The following is a 26,817-nucleotide window of genomic DNA, read 5'->3' as shown; positions in this document are numbered from 1 at the left end:
CCATTAAAATATATCCAAAATTTAAATTCTTATAGAAAATGCTCTTAATACTGCAAAGTTAATTCGTGCTTTCCATTTCATTAGGGCACAAAACTTTTGTAAACAATAATGTATCCCTCTCACACCTTATGCAAACTGTCATTTGAGTGAAAGGGATACATTATTGTTTACAAAAGTTTTGTGCCCTTTTGAAATGTTAGGCTCCAATTCCCAAGTGACTACGCGTTCGAACACGACCTTCACCAAATCTGCTCATATTTGGCATGGGGGTTGTTTTTGCCTCAAAAACAAAGAATCCCAATGTGAAACGGCTGACCACGCGGTGTTTCAATCAAAACTGCCAAAGATTTGTGCACTTGGGCCGAATCAAACACTAATTTCAATGTAGCATACATTTCAACAGCTCAGTGTACGCTTTGAGCGATCTGCTCCTAATCCCGGGATAGGACCAGACAACATGACTGCAAAAATCGTTACGAACAAGTTACGAAGCGAACCAGTTTCTCTGCTGCCAGTAAATCTTACCAAGTTTCGAAGAAAACAATGAAATCATTGAACAATAGTGCCAAGAAACTTAAGAAGAGCTTAAAGAAATAGTTGTACAACTTGTTACAACTGGAGAGTCGAGAAAGCAAGTTTCCACTGAATTTGTAGCTACCTCAAAGTTCAACACATTCCTCGCAAACTCGATGACGGCCGCCTGCAAGCCCAGGCAGATTCCATTATCATCATCATCAAATATATGAAATAACAAAAAAACCCAAAAAATATACTTTTCTTTATTTTCAAAACCTTTTCCAACAAATAAATCTTTAGATTTGTTTGCCTTTGAAGTAGTACATTAAAATCACTAAATACTTATATTTTGATTTTGATTTGAAAAAGGGGAAAATCTTTATAAATTGCAAAGATTTAGTAAAAATGTACCCTTCTCTTTCATAATTTGTCTTGAAACTATACCAAAAAGAAGGGTAAATCTCTAAATATTCAATAGTTAGGCCGTTGCAAATATTTTTCAAAGTTTATGTCGACCCCCCCTTCAAAATTGGTCCGAAAAATCAGGGGGCAAAAAAAATATTTTTTCAAAAAAATATCAAAATTTCAATGGAAATAGAAGTCTAATCAACTGAGAACAATCTAAAATGCCCTTTTCTGCATTGATAATCATATTTAACATGTTTGGACTCGTTTAAAAATATTTTGAACTTTTATGAAATTCCAATGTACAGCACCGCAAAAAGTTTTTTTCTGGCAAAAATAAAATTTTCGTCAGTACTTAGAAATTTTGGAAATCAATGACTGCAAAACAACTGGACAGGTGTATGATGCATTTTAAAACACTATTTTCATTCAAATGTTGACACCGTGGCCTGTAATTTCAATTTTTAACTTTTTTTATTTTTTTGCCCCCCCCCCCCCTCGACATTGATCAGAGTCGGGGGACATAAACTTCAAAAAATATTTGCAACGGCCTTAAAAAAAACTAAAAACCAAGGTTGTTATTTCGCCGTTATCGCCGATAATGAAAGATAACTAATTTTTGAATTCTTTCTAATATCGACTTTATTCAACCAAAACATGTTAAATTTTCAATACTTTTACTAAGAGTATATTTTTTGAAAATGACATAAGTTTCAAAGCAAAAATACTCAAAATTGTTCACAAAATACCGTATTTTTTTTTTCGAAAGTACTCTATTTTTTTATATTTTGCAATATGGGTATCAAACGAAGCGAAATTTTGTATGCATTTTCAGTTTATTATAGTTTTTTTTATTGAAACACTCAAATTTTACTTTAATTTTATTTTTTTGTAAATCACTAAAAAATTTACAAAATATCGTAATTTTTTGAAAATACTTAAATTTCTACAATTTTTAATATGCATCAAAAAAGCAAAATGTTATACATATGAAGCAAACAAAACAACAATAGTTTTAATTTCATTTTTTTTTTTTTTTGAAAATTGGCAAACGTGTTTTTTTTATAATTTGTTTCAACTGGAAATGGCAAAAAGTTAATCAAAACTGAATTAAAAAAAATATTCCTCATATTATTTTATTTTAAATAAAAGAACGCTATATGCATGACTATTATTATTATTCTTTCAAAGAGTTTAGAAAAATATCTAGGAAAAATTAGCTGTAAAAAAAAGGTTGTTAGTTGTTAGTATTTCACCTATTTATTTTTTTCATTGAAAAGTTCAGTCTGATAAGATTTCATGTTTTACCACTTATGTCTTGCGAAGTGTTTGAAGAGACAAATTCTTTAAACAAATTTGCAGTACCTTAAATCAAAATTTCATATTTTTTCCAATTTAATTTTTTTTATGTTTTTAAAGTTTTTCTCTTTTAGCATTTAGAACGAATAACGATGATTCCTTTGTGGAACACCAATCAGTGAGGTACTCCTGGATATTAGCTCCTGAAAAGTGCTTAAAAAGTGCAAAAATGCCTCACGGCAAGAAAAAGAGGCGGTCCTCACCAGCAGGATCGGCAGATTTGAAGAAGCTAAAGAATGCCGAAGCGCTACCTGCAAAGCCAGGCAGTTTGAGCAAGGACGCTCAAAATTCGTCTGGAAACCAGTTCGCTACCCTCCCTGTGGACGTGAGCGAGAAGGAAGAATTTGAACGACGGGAAAAGTTGCCACCCATTTTTGTGAAAACATCGTCATCGGATTCGGTGCGAAAGTGGCTGACCGGGTTTATCAAATCTGGTGCTTTACGAGCTTCCATTCGCTTGTGTGCTGATGGACTCAAAATTCTGCTACCTACCAGAAAGGATTACAACTACGTTCGGGATTTCCTGAACAACACAAAGATTGAATACTACAGCCATGACGATCCAGGTAAACGCCCCATGAAACAGGTCCTCCGTGGCTTGTACGACATGGATGTGAGTGTGCTGAAAGAAGAGCTCAAAACTCTTAAGTTGAACGTGATCGAAGTCTTCAAGATGACGAGACACAACAAGGACATCAAGTATCGTGATCAACTGTACCTGGTTCATCTCGAGAAAGGATCGACAACGCCTTCTGAGCTGAAAGCAGTGCGAGCAATTTTCAACATCATCGTGACTTGGGAACGTTATCGTCCAGTGCACCGTGACGTGACGCAATGTTCGAACTGCTTGCAGTTTGGACATGGTGGAAGGAACTGTTTCATCAAGAGTCGTTGTGCAACCTGCGGAGGTGAGCACAAAACTCAAGCATGCGAAACAATCAACGAGAACATCGAAGCTAAATGCTTCAATTGCGGCGGCGACCATTCGACCAAGAATCGGAGCTGCCCAAAACGTACTGAGTTTGTAAAAATTCGGCAGCAAGCGACGACGAGGCACCAACCAAATCGTCGCAAAACACCACCAGCATACACGGACGTGGATTTTCCTGCTTTGGCGTCGCCAGGAGCAGGATCTGTTCGAGTGGTTCCAAATCTGCAGCCATCGCTGTTGAATCAGCGGCAAAGAGTTGCAGAGAATACAACACCTCCAGGCTTCAGTCAGCAACCGAGGGAAAACCAACCAGCATCAACGGGTGAAGGCAGTAGTGACCTGTTTTCACCACAAGAACTTCTGAACATTTTCATCGAGATGACAACAACTCTACGTGGGTGCAAAACTCGCCAGGAACAAGTAAGAACTCTTGGAGCATTCATCTTAAAATACAGTTCGTAGTTTACTCGTTCTAGTGATTTTGAATATTTCAATGGATTTATTTTTTTTTTAGTTTTAAGTTAGGATTAGTTGCTAAAGTGATTTTTTTTCTTTTTTATCCAAAAGATTTTTACTTAATTTTTTTGTAAATCACTAAATTTTCACAAAATATCGTAATTTTTTGAAATTTCTATGATTTTTTATATGTTAGGGTATTAAAGCAAAATGTTGTATGAATTCGCAATTCGCAATTTTCAGTGTAAGAACGGGCCTTGACCGATCTTATGCACCAGGTTCCCGACGAACACGCACTGCCCTTACACCTACATCTTACCCTTGCTCTGAGTCAGTACGAGCAACACGCTAGAACACGCTTTGAGTGTTCGTGCCAGGCATGCACACCTTCTTTTCCGGTTACGCATTTTAACTCGGCCGGGGGTGGTACATTACGTAGGGTTTGATGTAAGTATAAGCGCCTAACCATTTATAGTGTGCCTATCAACTTTCAGTAAAGCAAAAAACTGTTTAATTTTTAGTTTGAATTCAAAAACTAATTGTTATTTACAGTGTATTGTTTTCTCCTGAAATCTTGCCTAATGTTGAGTCGTGTTAATCTGTTGCTATTTCTTCTGTCGCGGTGTTTTGTTACAATGTTTTGAACCTTAGCATGTTATTCAAAAATTTATCAAAAGTACAATAATGTTACGTGTGTAACTTTGATCATTCAATATATTGAGTAAGGACTCAAACCTTACTTGTTTGAAGAAAAGGGCGTAGGTTAAAACAATAGACAATAAAGGAAAAAGCATACTACATAAAGTTCGCTACTGAAAGAATAATTGTATGTTGAAGGAAAGAAGAGTAAAAGCTGTATGAAGTAGATTAAAAATATAGGCAATAATTTATGAAAAAAAGCTTTGTGATAAAGGATAAATAATATCATATAAGCTAAGATAGCATTAATGACAACTTTAGGAGCCGATTAAAATAATATTTTAATTAATAAATAAATTAGACAATGAATAAATAATACATCAAATATGAACAGGAATTAACCCGAGAATCAACCTCGTTCGCATATTAAGGAGATCAGTTTTTGGCAGGGAAAACACATAACAGTTGAAACTGGCAAATAGAGTAGAGGAGACTTGAAAGATAAGTAAAAGAGAACTAAAGTAGTTGGAGATAAGAAGAAGAGATACTCCGAGTTGCGATGTTCTAGGTACATCCACAACAGTTCGTTCAACATGCTGTGAATCAAAACAATACCTTCTACAATCACAAATTACTTCCCTTTCCCACATTGCCGCTTTATAATGTAGTCCATGCTCTGCAAAGAAAGGGATGTTAGTAAAATATAAACACTTTAAAATAATGATACAGTTACTTGCGGGAACCTGAGTGACATCAGGGTTTCTGATGTTGTTGCTGTTGTCTCCAGTGTGATAATATCACTCCGAAGTGGTTGTCGTGGTGCAATCGTTCTCCAACCGTAGGCCCAGACACGACATGAAAATGGAAACAAACAAAAACAAAACAAAAAGATGCATTAGTATATGAAAACAAGAGAAACAAAGGATCATGCAATCAAAATAAAATGGTGGATAGTAAACAGAAGCCGAATTAGAAAATCAGTCGAATTAGAAAATCAGAAATAGAAGATAGATAGTAGCTGAAAGTGGCAAGAAGAGAAACCCCGTATTGTGATGTAGGGGCAGGGGGGGCAGAATGGCCCATGGGGGCAGAATGGGCCACCCTTGGTTTTGGGCTTTAGAATGGATTTAGACCAACCGTAAGGCAAGGGTCTTATAAAGGACGTCAAATAACATCACCATACCGAAAACGACGTTTGAATTCATTGTATTTTTCGAATTATGAGCAAAAATTTAAATTATTGGCAAAACCACGCAAATGTTGTTTATTTCGAGGTTTTTAAATAAGCTTTCTGAAAAGTTGGATTGTTTGAAAAAGTTTGTACAATGCTTATAATGTTACTAGATGTTACTACCAAGGTATGCAAACAACAACGGAACCTTCAAATCATTTAGAGGCTTGGTGGTGGAAGTGTTAAATTAAAATCCACTTGGGGGCAGAATGGACCACCCTTTTTCTGCCTTATAAAAACAATCAAAAGTTACGAAATTCGAGCTAATTGGATTATTTCGCTCCTGGTAGCTTCACAAATCACGTTTAATGCAACATTAGTTGATTTTTTAGTTGTTTTGATGCTTATTTGTAAAAATAATGTCATATTACAACATATTAACACTATTTTCAAAAATGTTTGTTTTGGTAAGTGACTATTTTTATGAAAGTGGTCTAACTTCATGGAAACTATGTTAGAAAGGTCCCTTAAGTCATTTCTTATCTCCCTTCAACGTTGTATTAGACGAAATGGCTTGTTTTCTAAGGTGGCCCATTCTGCCCCGCAGGGTGGTCCATTCTGCCCCGCACCCTGGAAAAGTAGTCGCAAAAACTTTTTTTTTAAAGTGCACCAAAAATAGTTTTAATCTAAAAATTTTCATCAACCCAGTATACAACATTGAAGGGAACATCCCAAAGCATAAGCCTACTACACTGAATTCATAAATTTGTATGTTTTTCTATGGTTTTTTGCGCATTTTACTTAGGCGGGCCATTCTGCCCCCCCTCCCCCTATCAGGTACATCCACAACAGATAACTCAACATGCTGTGAATCAAAACAATACCGTCTACAATCTTCCCTACCCACATTGCGCATCCCTTTCTTTTGGCCGTCTCGACTCTGACCCTCGCTGGTCAAAGGTTTATGAGTTCGTTTCCACAGGCCACCAGCAAGGTCACGTGTTGTCATCATGATGACGAAACCAAGCCAACGTGGAGGTAAGAAAATGGGTAACTTGCAAGAAACCAGAGCAGCTGTTTTGACCAAGATCAACTAACAGCACTACGGATGTAGTTCCGCTCCTTCCAGGATGTTCCTCATCGGGTGTCAACCGAAAAGGTATCATTTCACCCTTGGCCTGCAAGTACTTTCGAAACAATATTTTATGAAAATTTTAGTATTCTACAACAAAACATTAATAAGGTGGAAAAGCATACAAAATCTCCCTTCTTTGATACCCATATTGCATATTTTGAAAATTTGAGCATTTTCGATAAAATACGGTATTTTGTGAAAATTTTAGTTTTAACAAAAAAAACCCTAATGAAGTGATTTTTTTTAATTGAGTACATTTGAAAAAAAAAATTGTATTTTGTGATAATTTTAGTATTTTCCAAAATATAAATAAAATACAATACCAAATTTCGCTTCGTTTGATACCTATATATTGCAAATTTTGAAATTTGAGTATTTACGAAAAAATACGGTAATTTAGGAAAACTGTAGTTTTTTTTTCCAAAAAAACTCTAATGAAGTGAAAAAGCATACAAAGTCTCGCTTTGTTTGATACCCATATAGCAAAATATGAAAATCAAAGTAAATAAATATTTAATCTTTTGAAACTTACTACATTTAACATGATTTGGTTGAATTAAGCCGCTTGACATGATTTGGAAGAATTAAGCCAATTTTAGAAAGATTTAAAAAAGGAGATACCGTCCATTAAAAATATGATTATCGTCGATAGAATTATCGAAATAACGATAATGATAGATTATCGTTATCATCCCGACGATAACAATAACGATTATTGTTATCGTTAGACGATAATATTATTGATTAACAACCTTGCTAAAAACTAACAAATAAAAACAAAACAAAATACGCAAACCATAAAAAACAACATCACATTAACATTAACCAACACTCGCATAAGCACACACACAAAATCACTAACTTTTTCCCAATTTTCCCGTCTTGAGTGGCCACCCTGTGTGTATGAACAATCAACGGCATCAACTTACTGACTGTTAGTGAGACTCTGCCAGGCTTCGTAGTACAGATGGGGAGTTTCCTGCTTGGTTTGTCGCTCCAGGTGGCAAGCCTCGATGAACTTCAGATTCAGTTTGTAGCCCACGGCAAGGGAGGCGTGCAGCAGCGACTTGGACACGGACGCGTACGAATCCTCCAGCTTGGTGTACTTTCCCACCAGCGCAATGTTGACCTTCTTGTACACGTTGTCGACGCGTTCCGCCAGGTCGCGCCAGCTTTGCATGAACCGGGCTGGGCGCACCGGCAGATTCAGCTGCAGCCGCTCGCTCAAGAAGTCAATCACGCCCGCCTCGTCCATTAGAAGAGGGACGTGGTAGATCGACGACAGGTCGTGAATGCAGATGACCTGCTCGGGCGCAACGTGGCAAAAGTTGCTGATCTTGTCCTTTACCTCGTTGCCGATTGGTTTCTCCGACCGGCACACGATCAGGTCCGGACTCAGTCCCAAACCACGCAACTCACGCACGCTGGCCTGGGTCGGCTTGGTTTTGGGTTCGCCGGTGGACCTCGGCGACGGAACCAGCGACACGTGCGCAACGCAAAAGTTCTCGCGCTTCACGCGGAACTGAAACTGACGGAACGCCTCAACGAAGGGCATTCCCTCGATGTCACCGATGGTTCCGCCCAGCTCCACAACGCAAACTTCCGGCGTTACGTCTCCCTTCACCGGTGACTTGGCCACGCGCTCGACCCACTCCTGGATGGCGTCCGTAATGTGGGGCACAACTGAAAAGTAAACAACTCTTTCAGCAAATCTTCCCCAAAAACCACGAACTCCGAACTCACCCTGCACGGTCTTGCCCAAATAGTCGCCGATGCGTTCCCGCTCGATGACCTGCTTGTACACCTTCCCAGTCGTAATGTTGTTGTCCCGGTGCAGCGTAATATCCAAAAAGCGCTCGTAGTTTCCCAGATCCAGATCGACCTCGCCGCCATCGTCCAAAACGTACACCTCACCTGAGAAGCGGAAGAGCAAAAAGTGTTCAAATCTGACTGCACTGCCGGCGCGAGCCACGCGACTTGCCCAGGGGAAACAAACTGACTAAAAATAGTCACTCACCATGCTCGTACGGGGAAAATGTCCCCGCGTCAATGTTAATGTACGGATCGATCTTGATCGAGGTAACGTTGATGCCACATCTAGAAGAAAAATGATTTCAATAACGGATCCATCAATCCGAAAGCACCCACGAAACACTCACGCGTGCAGCAGCGTGCCGAACGAGCTCGCGATGACGCCCTTGCCGACGCCACTGATGACTCCGCCGGTGACGAGGATATACTTCATAGCTGCTTCACTGGTTGCTGCTGGCACTGTTGGTCTTCTGCCAAGTGGGGACACTCCGGAGGCAAACCGAACGCGACTCACTGCCGGGAAGAACTGGGAGCAGCCGCTGGCGATGGCACGGCGGCAGCAGTGCATAAAACGGGTCTTGCTGCGGAAGGAATAGAAGCAAATAGTTGGCAATCAATGAAGCGAATCAAACACGCGATTTTGATAAGAAGGACGAGATAAGGAGAACCTTTTGCTCCACTTACTGCACACGTTGTTGCCTTGAGTGGTTGTACAACTGAAATCAATTAATTTTCGTAAAGAGTGATTTTCGCGAAAAAAAAAGCTAGTGTTGAATAATCAGCTTCCCCACCTCTTGAGAGCAACACCAAAACAAGATGAAAAAAATAATTCGAGCAGGGAAGTGTAAACAACACGACCTTGTCCCTCAAAAAAAAAAACCGAATGTTTGTTTTGTTTTGGCTGCAGTGGTGTGAGTGAGCACTTGCGTGAATTTAGCTCCATTTTTTTCCAGCTCCATTTTTCACCCCAGCGCCATCTAGTGGCCAATGAGAGAACTAATGGCGAAATATTTCATCTTGTTTTCCCAAGACACAAACCACGAACAGCGCCATCTGTGAGAATATTTGATAACTAAATGTGTGACTTTAGCTCCATTTTCCTAAAATATAATTATTCATAAATATGTCACAATTATGCTCCAATCTAGCTATGTTGGCTCATGAAACTCAACATTCCAATGAATAGGAAGTGTGGTTCAGGTCTCTAGCTATCAGAAAAACCGATCGAATTGAGGGAAGGTATCTTGAAATGGGCCCTATAGACCCAATTCCCCTAAAATATGATTTTTCATATAATTCACCTTCATGCTCCAATCTAGCTATGTTGGCTCATGAAACTCAACATTCCAATGAATAGGAAGTGTGGTTAAGGTCTCTAGCTATCAGAAAAACCGATCGAATTGAGGGAAGGTATCTTGAAATGGGCCCTATAGACCCAATTCCCCTAAAATATGATTTTTCATATAATTCACCTTCATGCTCCAATCTAGCTAAGTTGGCTCATGAAACTCAACATTCCAATGAATAGGAAGTGTGGTTCAGGTCTCTAGCTTTCAGAAAAACCGATCGAATTGAGGGAAGGTATCTTGAAATGGGCCCTATAGACCCAATTCCCCTAAAATATGATTTTTCATATAATTCACCTTCATGCTCCAATCTAGCTAAGTTGGCTCATGAAACTCAACATTCCAATGAATAGGAAGTGTGGTTCAGGTCTCTAGCTTTCAGAAAAACCGATCGAATTGAGGGAAGGTATCTTGAAATGGGCCCTATAGACCCAATTCCCCTAAAATATGATTTTTCATATAATTCACCTTCATGCTCCAATCTAGCTATGTTGGCTCATGAAACTCAACATTCCAATGAATAGGAAGTGTGGTTCAGGTCTCTAGCTATCAGAAAAACCGATCGAATTGAGGGAAGGTATCTTGAAATGGGCCCTATAGACCCAATTCCCCTAAAATATGATTTTTCATATAATTCACCTTCATGCTCCAATCTAGCTATGTTGGCTCATGAAACTCAACATTCCAATGAATAGGAAGTGTGGTTCAGGTCTCTAGCTTTCAGAAAAACCGATCGAATTGAGGGAAGGTATCTTGAAATGGGCCCTATAGACCCAATTCCCCTAAAATATGATTTTTCATATAATTCACCTTCATGCTCCAATCTAGCTAAGTTGGCTCATGAAACTCAACATTCCAATGAATAGGAAGTGTGGTTCAGGTCTCTAGCTTTCAGAAAAACCGATCGAATTGAGGGAAGGTATCTTGAAATGGGCCCTATAGACCCAATTCCCCTAAAATATGATTTTTCATATAATTCACCTTCATGCTCCAATCTAGCTATGTTGGCTCATGAAACTCAACATTCCAATGAATAGGAAGTGTGGTTCAGGTCTCTAGCTTTCAGAAAAACCGATCGAATTGAGGGAAGGTATCTTGAAATGGGCCCTATAGACCCAATTCCCCTAAAATATGATTTTTCATATAATTCACCTTCATGCTCCAATCTAGCTAAGTTGGCTCATGAAACTCAACATTCCAATGAATAGGAAGTGTGGTTCAGGTCTCTAGCTATCAGAAAAACCGATCGAATTGAGGGAAGGTATCTTGAAATGGGCCCTATAGACCCAATTCCCCTAAAATATGATTTTTCATATAATTCACCTTCATGCTCCAATCTAGCTAAGTTGGCTCATGAAACTCAACATTCCAATGAATAGGAAGTGTGGTTCAGGTCTCTAGCTATTAGAAAAACCGATCGAATTGAGGGAAGGTATCTTGAAATGGGCCCTATAGACCCAATTCCCCTAAAATATGATTTTTCATATAATTCACCTTCATGCTCCAATCTAGCTATGTTGGCTCATGAAACTCAACATTCCAATGAATAGGAAGTGTGGTTCAGGTCTCTAGCTATTAGAAAAACCGATCGAATTGAGGGAAGGTATCTTGAAATGGGCCCTATAGACCCAATTCCCCTAAAATATGATTTTTCATATAATTCACCTTCATGCTCCAATCTAGCTATGTTGGCTCATGAAACTCAACATTCCAATGAATAGGAAGTGTGGTTCAGGTCTCTAGCTTTCAGAAAAACCGATCGAATTGAGGGAAGGTATCTTGAAATGGGCCCTATAGACCCAATTCCCCTAAAATATGATTTTTCATATAATTCACCTTCATGCTCCAATCTAGCTATGTTGGCTCATGAAACTCAACATTCCAATGAATAGGAAGTGTGGTTCAGGTCTCTAGCTATCAGAAAAACCGATCGAATTGAGGGAAGGTATCTTGAAATGGGCCCTATAGACCCAATTCCCCTAAAATATGATTTTTCATATAATTCACCTTCATGCTCCAATCTAGCTATGTTGGCTCATGAAACTCAACATTCCAATGAATAGGAAGTGTGGTTCAGGTCTCTAGCTATCAGAAAAACCGATCGAATTGAGGGAAGGTATCTTGAAATGGGCCCTATAGACCCAATTCCCCTAAAATATGATTTTTCATATAATTCACCTTCATGCTCCAATCTAGCTATGTTGGCTCATGAAACTCAACATTCCAATGAATAGGAAGTGTGGTTCAGGTCTCTAGCTTTCAGAAAAACCGATCGAATTGAGGGAAGGTATCTTGAAATGGGCCCTATAGACCCAATTCCCCTAAAATATGATTTTTCATATAATTCACCTTCATGCTCCAATCTAGCTATGTTGGCTCATGAAACTCAACATTCCAATGAATAGGAAGTGTGGTTCAGGTCTCTAGCTATCAGAAAAACCGATCGAATTGAGGGAAGGTATCTTGAAATGGGCCCTATAGACCCAATTCCCCTAAAATATGATTTTTCATATAATTCACCTTCATGCTCCAATCTAGCTATGTTGGCTCATGAAACTCAACATTCCAATGAATAGGAAGTGTAGTTCAGGTCTCTAGCTATCAGAAAAACCGATCGAATTGAGGGAAGGTATCTTGAAATGGGCCCTATAGACCCAATTCCCCTAAAATATGATTTTTCATATAATTCACCTTCATGCTCCAATCTAGCTATGTTGGCTCATGAAACTCAACATTCCAATGAATAGGAAGTGTGGTTCAGGTCTCTAGCTTTCAGAAAAACCGATCGAATTGAGGGAAGGTATCTTGAAATGGGCCCTATAGACCCAATTCCCCTAAAATATGATTTTTCATATAATTCACCTTCATGCTCCAATCTAGCTAAGTTGGCTCATGAAACTCAACATTCCAATGAATAGGAAGTGTAGTTCAGGTCTCTAGCTTTCAGAAAAACCGATCGAATTGAGGGAAGGTATCTTGAAATGGGCCCTATAGACCCAATTCCCCTAAAATATGATTTTTCATATAATTCACCTTCATGCTCCAATCTAGCTATGTTGGCTCATGAAACTCAACATTCCAATGAATAGAAAGTGTAGTTCAGGTCTCTAGCTTTCAGAAAAACCGATCACATTGAGGGAAGGTATCTTGAAATGGGCCCTATAGACCCAATTCCCCTAAAATATGATTTTTCATATAATTCACCTTCATGCTCCAATCTAGCTATGTTGGCTCATGAAACTCAACATTCCAATGAATAGAAAGTGTAGTTCAGGTCTCTAGCTTTCAGAAAACCCGATCACATTTAGGGAAGGTATCTTGAAATGGGCCCTATAGACCCAATTCCCCTAAAATATGATTTTTCATATAATTCACCTTCATGCTCCAATCTTGCTATGTTGGCTCATGAAACTCAACATTCCAATGAATAGAAAGTGTAGTTCAGGTCTCTAGCTATCAGAAAAACCGATCGAATTGAGGGAAGGTATCTTGAAATGGGCCCTATAGACCCAATTCCCCTAAAATATGATTTTTCATATAATTCACCTTCATGCTCCAATCTAGCTATGTTGGCTCATGAAACTCAACATTCCAATGAATAGGAAGTGTGGTTCAGGTCTCTAGCTATTAGAAAAACCGATCGAATTGAGGGAAGGTATCTTGAAATGGGCCCTATAGACCCAATTCCCCTAAAATATAATTTTTCATATATGGGTCATTCCACCTGAAGTGTGCAGAGTCTGCGATCAGCAGAGCAGCGAGTCAGACGTGCGTCCCTCTAACACCAAATAAGTGCTAAAAAGTGCAAAAAATGCCTCACGGCAAGAAAAAGAGGCGGTCCTCACCAGCAGGATCGGCAGATTTGAAGAAGCTAAAGAATGCCGAAGCGCTACCTGCAAAGCCAGGCAGTTTGAGCAAGGACGCTCAAAATTCGTCTGGAAACCAGTTCGCTACCCTCCCTGAGGACGTGAGTGAGAAGGAAGAATTTGAACGACGGGAAAAGTTGCCACCCATTTTTGTGAAAACATCGTCATCGGATTCGGTGCGAAAGTGGCTGACCGGGTTTATCAAATCTGGTGCTTTACGAGCTTCCATTCGCTTGTGTGCTGATGGACTCAAAATTCTGCTACCTACCAGAAAGGATTACAACTACGTTCGGGATTTCCTGAACAACACCAAGATTGAATACTACAGCCATGACGACCCAGGTAAACGCCCCATAAAGCAGGTCCTCCGAGGCCTGTACGACATGGATGTGAGTGTGCTGAAGGAAGAGCTCAAAACTCTTAAGTTGAACGTGATCGAAGTCTTCAAGATGACGAGACACAACAAGGACATCAAGTATCGTGATCAACTGTACCTGGTTCATCTCGAGAAAGGATCGACAACGCCGTCTGAGCTGAAAGCAGTTCGGGAAATTTTCAACATCATCGTGACTTGGGAACGTTATCGTCCAGTGCACCGTGACGTGACGCAATGTTCGAACTGCTTGCAGTTTGGACATGGTGGAAGGAACTGTTTCATCAAGAGTCGTTGTGCAACCTGCGGAGGTGAGCACAAACTCAAGCTTGCGAAACAATCAACGAGAACATCGAAGCGAAATGCTTCAATTGCGGCGGCGACCATTCTACCAAGAATCGAAGCTGCCCAAAACGAGCTGAGTTTGTAAAAATTCGGCAGCAAGCGACGACGAGGCACCAACCAAATCGTCGCAAAACACCACCAACCTTCACGGACGTGGATTTTCCTGCTTTGGCGTCACCAGGAGCGGGATCTGTTCGAGTGGTTCCAAATCTGCAGCCATTGCCGTTGAATCAGCGGCAAAAAGTTGCAGAGAATACAACACCTCCTGGCTTCAGCCAGCAACTGAGGGAAAACCAACCAGCATCAACGGGTGAAGGCGGTAGTGACCTGTTTTCACCGCAAGAACTTTTGAACATTTTCATCGAGATGACAACAACACTGCGTGGTTGCAAAACTCGTGCGGAACAAGTAAGAACGCTTGGAGGATTTATCTTAAAATACAGTTCGTAGTTTACTCGTTCTAATGATTTTGAATATTTCAATGAATTTACTTTTTTAGTTTTAAGTTAGGATTAGTTGTTAAAGTGATTTTTTTTTCTTTTTTACCCAAATGTATTCGATTCAATGCAAAAATGTAAAACAATTTGAAGTAAATAAATGAATGTGAACAGTTAATAAGAAAACGAAAAATATAACAAAGATGAAGAGCATGTAGCCATACCACTGAGAATGTAAATGAAATGTAATTATTATAAGAAAGTTCAATAAAGACATATTTAATTTCAAAAAAAACCTGAAGTGTGCAAGAAAAAATGCAAATTTGAAAATTACCATCTCCGATTCTGCTCAAATTTGGCAGAGCTGTTGAGACTATCAAAACATGCAAAAATCCCGAATTTCATCCAAATCGGACCACCCCCTCCATTTTTGTACCCTCCCAAAAAATCGACTTTTTGGCGATTTTTGAGCGAAACCCCTATCTTCAAACGGCGATTGCTCAGGAACCACAAATCTTAGAGGGTCGGTCTTAGACTCAATTTTGAAGGAAATCGGACGTAGAATCCATTTCCGTGATCAAAATTTGGATTAAAATAATATGTCTACATGTATTGCGCAATTGAAAACTTTAAATTGCCGTATCTCAAAACAGCCCAATTTATTTTTTAAGTTTGACCTCACCATCGTATTCCCCGTCCAATTTTACATAAGAATCACTTATCGACAGAAAGGAATATGTTTCGTTCCAGAGATATCGATTTTTAAAGTTTTAAGTATTTGAGATTACCTAAATTAGCTACACTCGCCGCATCTGCTAGAAGCACTCGGGCGCGCTGATCAATAACTGCTACCTGGTGTTCTGTAAGATGAATTATTTTTATAATTTCATACGATTTTGAGATAATCAATAACTTGAACAATCTATTTTTCTATTATTCTATAGGGCCCATTTCAAGATACCTTCCCTCAATTCGATCGGTTTTTCTGATAGCTAGAGACCTTAACCACACTTCCTATTCATTGGAATGTTGAGTTTCATGAGCCAACATAGCTAGATTGGAGATCATTGCTCCGGCAGAAGTCTCAGCGGTTAGTCGTGTTTTTTCGCGGTGTGTTTGGCGCGTTTTTCACGGCGATTCCGAGGCGTGTGCGAGCGGACAAGCCCGTTCCGGTGGTCAGAGAGGCCACAATCTGGTCGTCGTGGACACGGCGGCGGTGCAGCAGCGGAAGAGGAACGAGTTCCTGCATCCGAGCAGCAGCAGCAGGAGGAGTGAGCAGCAGCGGCCGCGGAGGCAGCTGAGGCGAGAGACGGTCGTTGGTCGGTGGAATCGGCCCCGGAGAGTCGACTGCGGTCGGCGGACCAGTTTTCGGCCAGGCCAGGTCGGAGACAACCCCGTTGTTTACGTGGCTGGCAGCAGGCAGCACAACAACAACAACAACAACAAGCGCGCGAAAACGAGCTTCCCGCGCATCCCGCTGCGGGCGGCAGCCAGTGCGGCCAGTTCGGCGGTGAGTGCGAAAGGCAAGTTTTTTGTTAGCGTTTAGTTTTTTTTTTTTTTTTTTTCTCATAGTTTTTTTTTCGGTTAGTTTTTTTTTTCTTTCTCCTTTTTTACTTTTGCGATTAGTTTCATCACTTTCATTTTCGTTTAGTTTATCGCGTTTCTTCGCAAACATGGATCCGACCGAGTCGGACCATGAGGAATTCGACTCCGATTCAACCCTTGAGGGTGACGAGGACGTGGAAATGGAGGACTCTGTTTTGGGAGTTCCTTCAAACACCACCAACAGGGACCTCTTCCTGAAGGATAAGGATCCTGGCGGTAAAGGGGGATCCTCGGACGGGTCTAAGAGGACGAAGCGAAAGCGTTCTAAATCAGATCCGAATCCGGTTCCCCCTCAACCACCGATTCCTCCCCTTAATCCAGACCCGATTCCTCCCAATCCAGATCCAATTCCTCCCAATCCAGATCCAATTCCTCCTAAAACACCGGTGCCGAATCCGGATCCAAATCCCCCCCCGCCCCTGAATCCTCATTCCCAAAAACCGATTCCTCGTCCTCGTCAGTATCAAGAGGGATCGCAAACGGAATGGGTGGTCTTCTTCCGGCCCAAACAGAAGCCGTTAAACTTTGTACAGATCACCAAGGATTTGCAGAAGCACTATCCTGGGGTGGTCGAATGTACCAAGCTGAACAAGAGCAAGCTCCGCGTGATCGTGAACTCCGCGGTGCAAGCTAATCAGATCGTAACTGATCTGCGGTTCAGCATTGAGTACCGTGTTTGGATTCCGGCCCACAAAGTCGAGATCGACGGCGTGGTGACCGATGACAGTCTGTCGCTTGTCGACCTCTCAAGGGCGGTGGGACGCTTCAAGAACCCTAAACTTCCAGCTGTGGAGGTACTCGAGTGCCGGCAACTGGGCAACGTCACCACCGAGGCTGGCCAGAAGAAGTTCATTCCTTCTGCCTCGTTCCGGGTGACTTTTGCAGGGTCAGCTCTGCCGGACTACATTGAGCTGTACAAGCTTCGGCTTCCAGTTCGATTGTACGTTCCGCGAGTGATGTGCTGCGAAAACTGCCAGCAGTTGGGACACACCAAGACCTACTGCAGCAACAAGAGCAAGTGCTCAAAGTGCGCCGGCCACCACAAGGACGTGGATTGCCAAAAGCAGGCTGAAAAATGCCTGCTTTGTGGCGGGGAACCGCACAAAACTCGACAGTGCCCAAAGTACAAGGAGCGCGAGGACAAGATGAAGCGATCCTTGAGGGAACGCTCCAAGAAGTCCTTCGCGGAAATCCTTAGTCAGGTGACCCACCCCAATCGCTTCGCTCCTTTGGCGGACGAAGATTCGGGGGACGAAGATTCCGATGTGGAGGTCCTCTTCCAGAGAGACGAGGAAAGTGACTCTTCCGGGCCAAACCCGAAGCGCAACAAGGCTTCCAAGTCCAAAAAAGCCGCTGGCGGCAAGGGTAAGGAAAGTGACTCGTTGAACTTCGAGGAGGATTTTCCTTTCGGTCCGTCGGGTAAGCCCGCTCCGAAGCCGGCACCGAAGCCCGTTCTCAAGCCGCTGAAGCCCGTTCCCAAGCTGCCAAAGATCCCCCTGAAACCGGTTCCTCAACCGAATCCGATCACCGATGTTTTCAAAGGAGTCCTTCCTTTTTCCACTATCGTGGAATGGCTGTGCTCTTTTGTGAGTGAACCGACGCGTTTAATCATAAAGCGGTTTGAGCCTCTCGCTAGACACATCGGGAAACAGCTTGCTAGCACGATGCCCCTCTTGTCGTTCATTTCCTTTGATGGGTAATACACCAAAAACGAAAAACGGCATCTCCTTTCTACAATGGAATTGTAGAAGTTTAACCCCCAAGTTAAACGATTTTCAACAATTCGCATTCGAACGGGACTGTGATGTGTTTGCGCTGAGCGAAACGTTTCTTATCGGAGATGAGACGCCAGCTTTCCGGGGGTACAACATCATCACAGAGAGCAGGGCAGGACCAAATAGAGGTGGAGGCGTACTGATTGGGGTCAGGAAATGCCACACTTTTAGAAAGGTCACGCTCCCGAAGCTAGGAGGAATCGAAGCAGTCGCAGTACAGGCCAGGATCAGAGGACTGGACATTTGCATTGTGTCCGTCTATGTTCCCCCACAGGTGTCGTTAACTCGACAAAAGTTGTGGGGTATGCTTGAGCTGTTGCAGGCACCGCGACTAGTTCTGGGTGACTTTAATCTTCACAGCACCGAGTGGGGAAGTCACAAGACAGACCCTCAAGCATATCTGATTCATGAACTGTGCGACGACTTCCAGATGACCCTCCTAAACAGGGACAAGCAAGTTACGCGCATTGCAACACCACCAACGCCAACCACGTCCGGTACGAAGGCGAGTGCCATCGACTTGTCGCTCTGTTCCAACAGTCTGGCAGTTCTCTGTGACTGGAACGTGCTCCAAGATCCTCGTGGCAGTGATCATTTGCCGATCGCTATTCTGGTTAGCCATGGCCCACAGCAATCGACAACGGTGGAGATGCCTTACGATCTGACGCGAAATATCGACTGGAAACAGTACGCGGAGGCAGTCTCCATTGGAGTTGAGTTGCAAGCAGGGTTGGTACCGCTTGAAGAATATGCGTTTTTGGCTAATTTGATCTATGACAGTGCGTTACAAGCTCAGACGAAACCCGTCCCGGGACCGTACATCCGAACGCGCCCTCCACTTCCCTGGTGGGACAAGGAGTGTACGGATCTCTCGGCGGCCAGGTCAGAAGCTTATGTGGACTTCTGCAAGTGTGGAATCCGAGCGAACTTCCAAAAGTACAGAGCTCTTGATCGCAGGTACAGTAATACTCTGAAGCGGAAGAAGCGAATGTACTGGCGGGAGTTCGTTGAAGGACTACCAGCAGATACGTCCATGAGCACTCTGTGGCGCGTTGCGAGGGCCATGCGTAGAGGTTCCGTTCCGAACGAGAGTGTGGAAAAATCGGACAAGTGGATATTGGATTTCGCCAAGAAGGTGTGCCCGGACTCGGTGCCGACACAACCATCATTCGACGTTGTTGATGGGAGCGATTCTAATCCTCCCTTCTCGATGGTAGAGCTCTCCATAGCACTATTGACGGGCAACAACACTGCTCCTGGTCCGGACAAGATCAAGTTCAGCTTGCTGAAGAATCTTCCGGACGTCGCCAAGCAGCGTCTGTTGAAACTGTTCAACACGTTGGTGGAGCAGAACGTAATTCCACACGAATGGCGACAGGTCCGGGTGGTTGCCATTCAAAAGCCCGGTAAGCCGGCGTCCGACCACAACTCGTATCGTCCAATCAGCTTGCTGTCGTGTCTACGCAAGTTGCTGGAGAAGATGATCCTCGACCGCCTCGAACCATGGATGGAACGAGAGCACTTGCTGTCAGACACGCAGTATGGCTTCCGGAGAGGCAAGGGAACAAGCGACTGTCTAGCCTTGCTGGCCACAGGAATCGACATAGCCCGTGGTAAAAAACAGCAAATGGCTTCTGTTTTCCTAGACATCAAGGGTGCATTTGATTCAGTCTCCATCGAGGTGTTGGGAGTAAAGCTTCGGCGGAGCGGTCTCAATCCGACGATGTGCAACTTCCTCATCAACCTGTTGTCAGAAAAACACATGCACTTTGTGCAAGGTGATCTGGCAATCACCCGGATAAGTTACATGGGTTTGGCACAAGGCTCACGCCTTAGCCCATCCATGTATAACTTCTACGTCAGCGATATCGATGATTGCTTGACCGGAGACTGCACCCTTATACAGTACGCAGATGACGCAGTGGTTTCAATCGCTGCCAAGAAGGAAGCCGATCTGCTAGAACCCTTGCAAGATACCCTGAACAACTTGGCCCATTGGGCAGTTGAAAAGGGTATTGAATTCTCTCCGGAGAAGACGGAACTGGTCGTTTTTACGGGGAAGCATGAACCGCCGCAGCTCAATCTTTCTCTCTCGGGAAAGACTATCGAGCAGTCGGACCACTTCATGTACATGGGTACCATCTTCGATCAAAAGGGAACATGGGGGAAGCACATCAACTACCTGAAGCAAAAGTGCCTGCAAAGAACTAATTTTCTGCGCAGCGTCTCTGGCAACCGGTGGGGTGCTCATCCTTCTGACCTGCTTCGACTGTACAAGACAACGATACTCTCGGTGCTGGAATATGGCAGTTTCTGCTTCCAATCAGCTGCGAAATCACGCTTGTTGGTTCTCCAGCGGATACAGTACCGAAGTCTTCGCATTGTCTTGGGATGCATGCACTCAACTCACAACATGACCCTCGAGGTCTTGGCGGGAGTATTGCCTCTGCGAACTCGTTACTACGAACTGTCTTACCGGTTCCTGATCCGGTGTGATTACAGGAATAAACTGGTAATTGACAACTTTGAAACGTTGCTGAACCTTCACGTTGAGTCTCGGCGCATGCTTCTATATTATGACTTTATGTCATCGTGGGAGTGGAGCCCGAGCACAACGGTACAGCGCACGCCTCCGTTAACCAGCAGCACCCTGATTGGCTTCGACACGTCCATGAAAGCCGATACTCGCGGTATCCCAAACCATCTTCTGCGGGGAGTTGTACCGTCGATCTTCGCATCAAAGTACAACCATGTTCCTCCAAACAACAGATTCTTCACCGATGGCTCCAAGCTCGACGGCTGTACGGGCTTCGGTGTTTATCATGAATCTTATCAGCTGTTCTTTAAGCTGAAGGACCCGAGTTCGGTTTACGTCGCAGAGTTAGCCGCGGTTTACTGCGCACTGCGAATCATCGAGACCATGCCACCTGACCACTACTTCATCTTCACCGATAGCTTTAGCTCTGTTGAGGCTATCCGGACTCTGAAGCCGACCAGGGAGTCTACGTTTTTCCTCACGGAAATACGCAAGACTTTAAACAACCTGGCGGCTCAGTCCTTCAGCATCACGGTGGTATGGGTCCGCGCTCATTGCTCGATTCCGGGTAATGAGAAAGCGGACTTGCTCGCCAAGAAGGGTGCTGAGAGTGGAGACATTTATGAAAGGCCAATTAGCCTACAAGAATGCTACGGTTTTCCGAGGCAGCGTGCGCTTCTGGATTGGCAAAATCAATGGGACGACGACACCAAAGGACGTTGGATGTATTCCATACGACCTAAGGTGCAAAGAAAAGCCTGGTTCAAGGGAATGGACTTGACGCGTGGATTCATCAGAACGATGTCCCGCCTTATGTCGAACCATTACTCGTCCAAGGCTCATCTGTACCGTATCAACATGAGTGATACGAACCTTTGTGACTGTGGGCAGGGTTATCAGGACATCGACCATCTTGTATGGGCGTGTCCAGATCACCATGTTCACAGAATTAAGTTGAAAGATACCCTCAGGGCCCGAGGAAGACCACCAGAAATCCCGATGCGAGACGCGCTTTCTCAACTAGACCTTGATGTTCTCTATCCTATCTATCAGTTCCTCTTAGATTCCAAAATATCTATTTAGTTTTCTTCCAGTTAGTTTCCCTTCAGTTAGTTTTCCTCTAGTTAGTATAATTCGCCTTCACACAAAGCCGTCGTTTCTGGTTGCACCGGAAGCAAAGCAAGATCGCCCCAGCAGCTGGACACCGAGTTGCGGCTGAGGACAAAACGCAAAGGCCAGCAGAGCCAACCAAGACCCCTACACAATCCCCCTTCCCTTCCCACGCCTTGTCTTTAACATCAATCCCTTCCCTACTAACCCCGAGTAGGCCGCGGGTAATCGGCTTCCCTCCCTCTAACATTTACACACAAGATCCTCTGTAATTATTAAGTCAAATGTAATTACAAAAGCCGACTCGGTCCTAACCAGGTCCCAGTACCGAAAAGGACCTAATAAAAATAATTTTATGAAAAAAAAAAAAAAAAAAAATAGCTAGATTGGAGCATGAAGGTGAATTATATGAAAAATCATATTTTAGGGGAATTGGATCTATAGGGCCCATTTCAAGATACCTTCCCTCAATTCGATCGGTTTTTCTAATAGCTAGAGACCTGAACCACACTTCCTATTCATTGGAATGTTGAGTTTCATGAGCCAACATAGCTAGATTGGAGCATGAAGGTGAATTATATGAAAAATCATATTTTAGGGGAATTGGGTCTATAGGGCCCATTTCAAGATACCTTCCCTCAATTCGATCGGTTTTTCTGAAAGCTAGAGACCTGAACCACACTTCCTATTCATTGGAATGTTGAGTTTCATGAGCCAACATAGCTAGATTGGAGCATGAAGGTGAATTATATGAAAAATCATATTTTAGGGGAATTGGGTCTATAGGGCCCATTTCAAGATACCTTCCCTCAATTCGATCGGTTTTTCTGATAGCTAGAGACCTGAACCACACTTCCTATTCATTGGAATGTTGAGTTTCATGAGCCAACATAGCTAGATTGGAGCATGAAGGTGAATTATATGAAAAATCATATTTTAGGGGAATTGGGTCTATAGGGCCCATTTCAAGATACCTTCCCTCAATTCGATCGGTTTTTCTAATAGCTAGAGACCTGAACCACACTTCCTATTCATTGGAATGTTGAGTTTCATGAGCCAACATAGCTAGATTGGAGCATGAAGGTGAATTATATGAAAAATCATATTTTAGGGGAATTGGGTCTATAGGGCCCATTTCAAGATACCTTCCCTCAATTCGATCGGTTTTTCTGATAGCTAGAGACCTGAACCACACTTCCTATTCATTGGAATGTTGAGTTTCATGAGCCAACATAGCTAGATTGGAGCATGAAGGTGAATTATATGAAAAATCATATTTTAGGGGAATTGGGTCTATAGGGCCCATTTCAAGATACCTTCCCTCAATTCGATCGGTTTTTCTAATAGCTAGAGACCTGAACCACACTTCCTATTCATTGGAATGTTGAGTTTCATGAGCCAACATAGCTAGATTGGAGCATGAAGGTGAATTATATGAAAAATCATATTTTAGGGGAATTGGGTCTATAGGGCCCATTTCAAGATACCTTCCCTCAATTCGATCGGTTTTTCTGAAAGCTAGAGACCTGAACCACACTTCCTATTCATTGGAATGTTGAGTTTCATGAGCCAACATAGCTAGATTGGAGCATGAAGGTGAATTATATGAAAAATCATATTTTAGGGGAATTGGGTCTATAGGGCCCATTTCAAGATACCTTCCCTCAATTCGATCGGTTTTTCTGATAGCTAGAGACCTGAACCACACTTCCTATTCATTGGAATGTTGAGTTTCATGAGCCAACATAGCTAGATTGGAGCATGAAGGTGAATTATATGAAAAATCATATTTTAGGGGAATTGGGTCTATAGGGCCCATTTCAAGATACCTTCCCTCAATTCGATCGGTTTTTCTGATAGCTAGAGACCTGAACCACACTTCCTATTCATTGGAATGTTGAGTTTCATGAGCCAACATAGCTAGATTGGAGCATGAAGGTGAATTATATGAAAAATCATATTTTAGGGGAATTGGGTCTATAGGGCCCATTTCAAGATACCTTCCCTCAATTCGATCGGTTTTTCTGATAGCTAGAGACCTGAACCACACTTCCTATTCATTGGAATGTTGAGTTTCATGAGCCAACATAGCTAGATTGGAGCATGAAGGTGAATTATATGAAAAATCATATTTTAGGGCAATTGGGTCTATAGGGCCCATTTCAAGATACCTTCCCTCAATTCGATCGGTTTTTCTAATAGCTAGAGACCTGAACCACACTTCCTATTCATTGGAATGTTGAGTTTCATGAGCCAACATAGCTAGATTGGAGCATGAAGGTGAATTATATGAAAAATCATATTTTAGGGGAATTGGGTCTATAGGGCCCATTTCAAGATACCTTCCCTCAATTCGATCGGTTTTTCTGAAAGCTAGAGACCTGAACCACACTTCCTATTCATTGGAATGTTGAGTTTCATGAGCCAACATAGCTAGATTGGAGCATGAAGGTGAATTATATGAAAAATCATATTTTAGGGGAATTGGGTCTATAGGGCCCATTTCAAGATACCTTCCCTCAATTCGATCGGTTTTTCTGATAGCTAGAGACCTGAACCACACTTCCTATTCATTGGAATGTTGAGTTTCATGAGCCAACATAGCTAGATTGGAGCATGAAGGTGAATTATATGAAAAATCATATTTTAGGGGAATTGGGTCTATAGGGCCCATTTCAAGATACCTTCCCTCAATTCGACCGGTTTTTCTAATAGCTAGAGACCTGAACCACACTTCCTATTCATTGGAATGTTGAGTTTCATGAGCCAACATAGCTAGATTGGAGCATGAAGGTGAATTATATGAAAAATCATATTTTAGGGGAATTGGGTCTATAGGGCCCATTTCAAGATACCTTCCCTCAATTCGATCGGTTTTTCTAATAGCTAGAGACCTGAACCACACTTCCTATTCATTGGAATGTTGAGTTTCATGAGCCAACATAGCTAGATTGGAGCATAATTGTGACATATATATGAAAAAATATGTTGTACCTTCCCTTAATTCGATCGCTTTTTTTGATAGCTAGAGTCCTCACGCTGTAGACTTCTGTCTTTTTAAAAAAATGTACCGTTATCAGGGGTGACATTTGGTCTGGGTTTCAATGTTACCCCTGATGACAGAAGCCCAGTATGTCCATGTGGTTTATAAAAAACGAAGTTGACTTAATAGTTGTCGGCCACCATTGCTAGTACCAACCACTAGTGTCTTCCTTTTAACTACAAGGACTTCGCCGCCCTGGGCTCCTAAGTGTATGAAAGTATGGCACGGAGCGACGGCGCCGAATACCCATATTTACACAAAGAACTTTAGAGCGCCCGCCGCGGGATTCGAACCGGCGACCTCTGGATTGTGAGTCCAGTGCGCGGTCCGATTGATCCACACGGGCGGGACGATGGTTTATGGATGTGGATAAAATTGCCTTGCTCAGGATTTCACGATTTCACGTTGTTTCGTTAATATTTGATTTTTGTTATCCGGGTTGACAATCCTGAAATAATCCGAACTGTTAAAAATCCACCAAAGCATCTACCACATTGATTACAAAAAAAACTGTGGTATAGAAAAGAATCCATCGCGGTTAACCACAATCAAATTAACGATACAACTACGATGTTCCAATATTATTCATTACAGGTCGCTTAGAACAAAACTTCGCATTGAATCTAATTGCATTAAAACCTTTTAAAACCATTCTTTCTGTAGCTCACGTAGAGTAAACTGCGTGCGCATGTACACGAAAAAGATTGAGGTTAAATTTTGTACCGATTAGCAAATTAAATACTGTGCTAATGTGGGTGAGAGTTGTGGACTTTTCTGGCTGGGCTTGAAGAATCGGAAAAATGGAGCTAAATTCACATTTTTAGTTCCAAATGTTCTCACAGATGGCGCTGTTCATGGTTTGTGTCTTGGGAAAACACCTTTGAAATATTTCGATATTAGTTCTCTCATTGGCCGCTAGAGGGCGCTGGGGTGAAAAATGGAGCTGGCGGAAAATGGAGCTAGATTCACGCAAGTTGAGTGAGCGATCAGCTGCTGCTGTCAGCGCAAGAGAGGGAGAGAGAGCGACCACCCAAAAACAAAACGCGTCTGCTCCTAACCTCAAATGCATGTGGCGCAGCAAATTGGCGTGCGGGAAAGTCCCCGGAACTGCACCATTCCGATACTTACTGCAATAAACTCCGGGCGGGTGGAACGTGGCACAATGGGGGAAGTGGATGTTCTACCTGGGAACGAGGATTATCTCGTAAAATTGCGGCAAAAAAAGTACCGAGATGAAATAATTTGAGGAGCAGATTCACGCACGCGACGATATCGGTTCGATTTCGCACAAAATGTGATGACAGCTGACCTGACAGTGGAGAATGTCCAGTGGTTTTAACGGCGCACGGAAAGCAAGCGGGAAGGGTATCACGCTGATGCAGTACTAGAATGGGTTGCACGCAGAGAAAAACATATACTGAAAATCAAAACTATCCCTCAGCTGTACGAATATCAGGGAGACGAAGCGATTTTTTTAGCTTTTTCTCTCTCTGGCTTGTTTTCACTGCCGCTGCATTGATGTCCTCTTCCTCGCTAGATTGCTGTCCTTTGACGAAGTTTTTTGCCTTCTGTTTGATTTGTTAACATTTTGAACCAAGGTTGTCAATCGATAAAATTATCGCCGATAATGGACGATAACTCAGTTTTAAAATCTTTCTTAAATCGATTAATTCAACTACGTTGCTTTCACTATGAATATATTTTTTGAAAATTTAGTAAGTTTCAAAGTATCCCAGTCACGGCGTTTTCAAAGGATTCTTACAAAATTCTAACAGAGCGAAAATATTGCGCGTATTCCCGAAAAAGACACACGGCAAATCAGCCTCGAAACGACGCGCCGCACTTTCGGCAAATGCGCGCTGTCAAATCCCCTACTGCGCGTTTTGTTTTTATTGATCTTCTTCTCAGAATCGCATGGCATTGTTGCCGGGTATGTTTTTTATTCCACCAAAAGTGC

At 42.4% G+C, this 26,817-nt stretch overlaps 1 protein-coding gene across 2 annotated transcripts in view; it reads right to left on the bottom strand.

Moving 5' to 3' along the window:
* The window catches only part of LOC120413106 (CTP synthase), a 29,065-nt gene extending 2,907 nt beyond the window's left edge, over nucleotides 1-26,158 (bottom strand). Inside the window, exons 1-5 of one of the 2 annotated variants that reach the window (XM_039573812.2) lie at nucleotides 25,989-26,158; nucleotides 8,772-9,005; nucleotides 8,630-8,709; nucleotides 8,356-8,526; nucleotides 7,542-8,295 (exon numbers count right to left, since the gene is read on the bottom strand). In XM_039573812.2, coding sequence (XP_039429746.1) covers nucleotides 7,542-8,295; nucleotides 8,356-8,526; nucleotides 8,630-8,709; nucleotides 8,772-8,992 — 1,226 coding nt within the window. In that variant the 5' untranslated portion in view covers nucleotides 8,993-9,005; nucleotides 25,989-26,158. Of the gene's footprint in view, nucleotides 1-7,541; nucleotides 8,296-8,355; nucleotides 8,527-8,629; nucleotides 8,710-8,771; nucleotides 9,006-9,108; nucleotides 9,211-25,988 lie in introns of those variants that run through there. The other variant, XM_039573813.2, reaches the window with a different exon arrangement.
* Nucleotides 26,159-26,817: the final 659 nt, after the last annotated feature.

This window comes from Culex pipiens, chromosome 2 (genome assembly GCF_016801865.2).
Source record: "Culex pipiens pallens isolate TS chromosome 2, TS_CPP_V2, whole genome shotgun sequence".
NCBI lineage: Eukaryota > Metazoa > Arthropoda > Insecta > Diptera > Culicidae > Culex > Culex pipiens.
The sequence above is the reverse complement of the archived record's forward strand: the minus strand, read 5'-3'. Positions and strand labels throughout refer to the sequence as shown.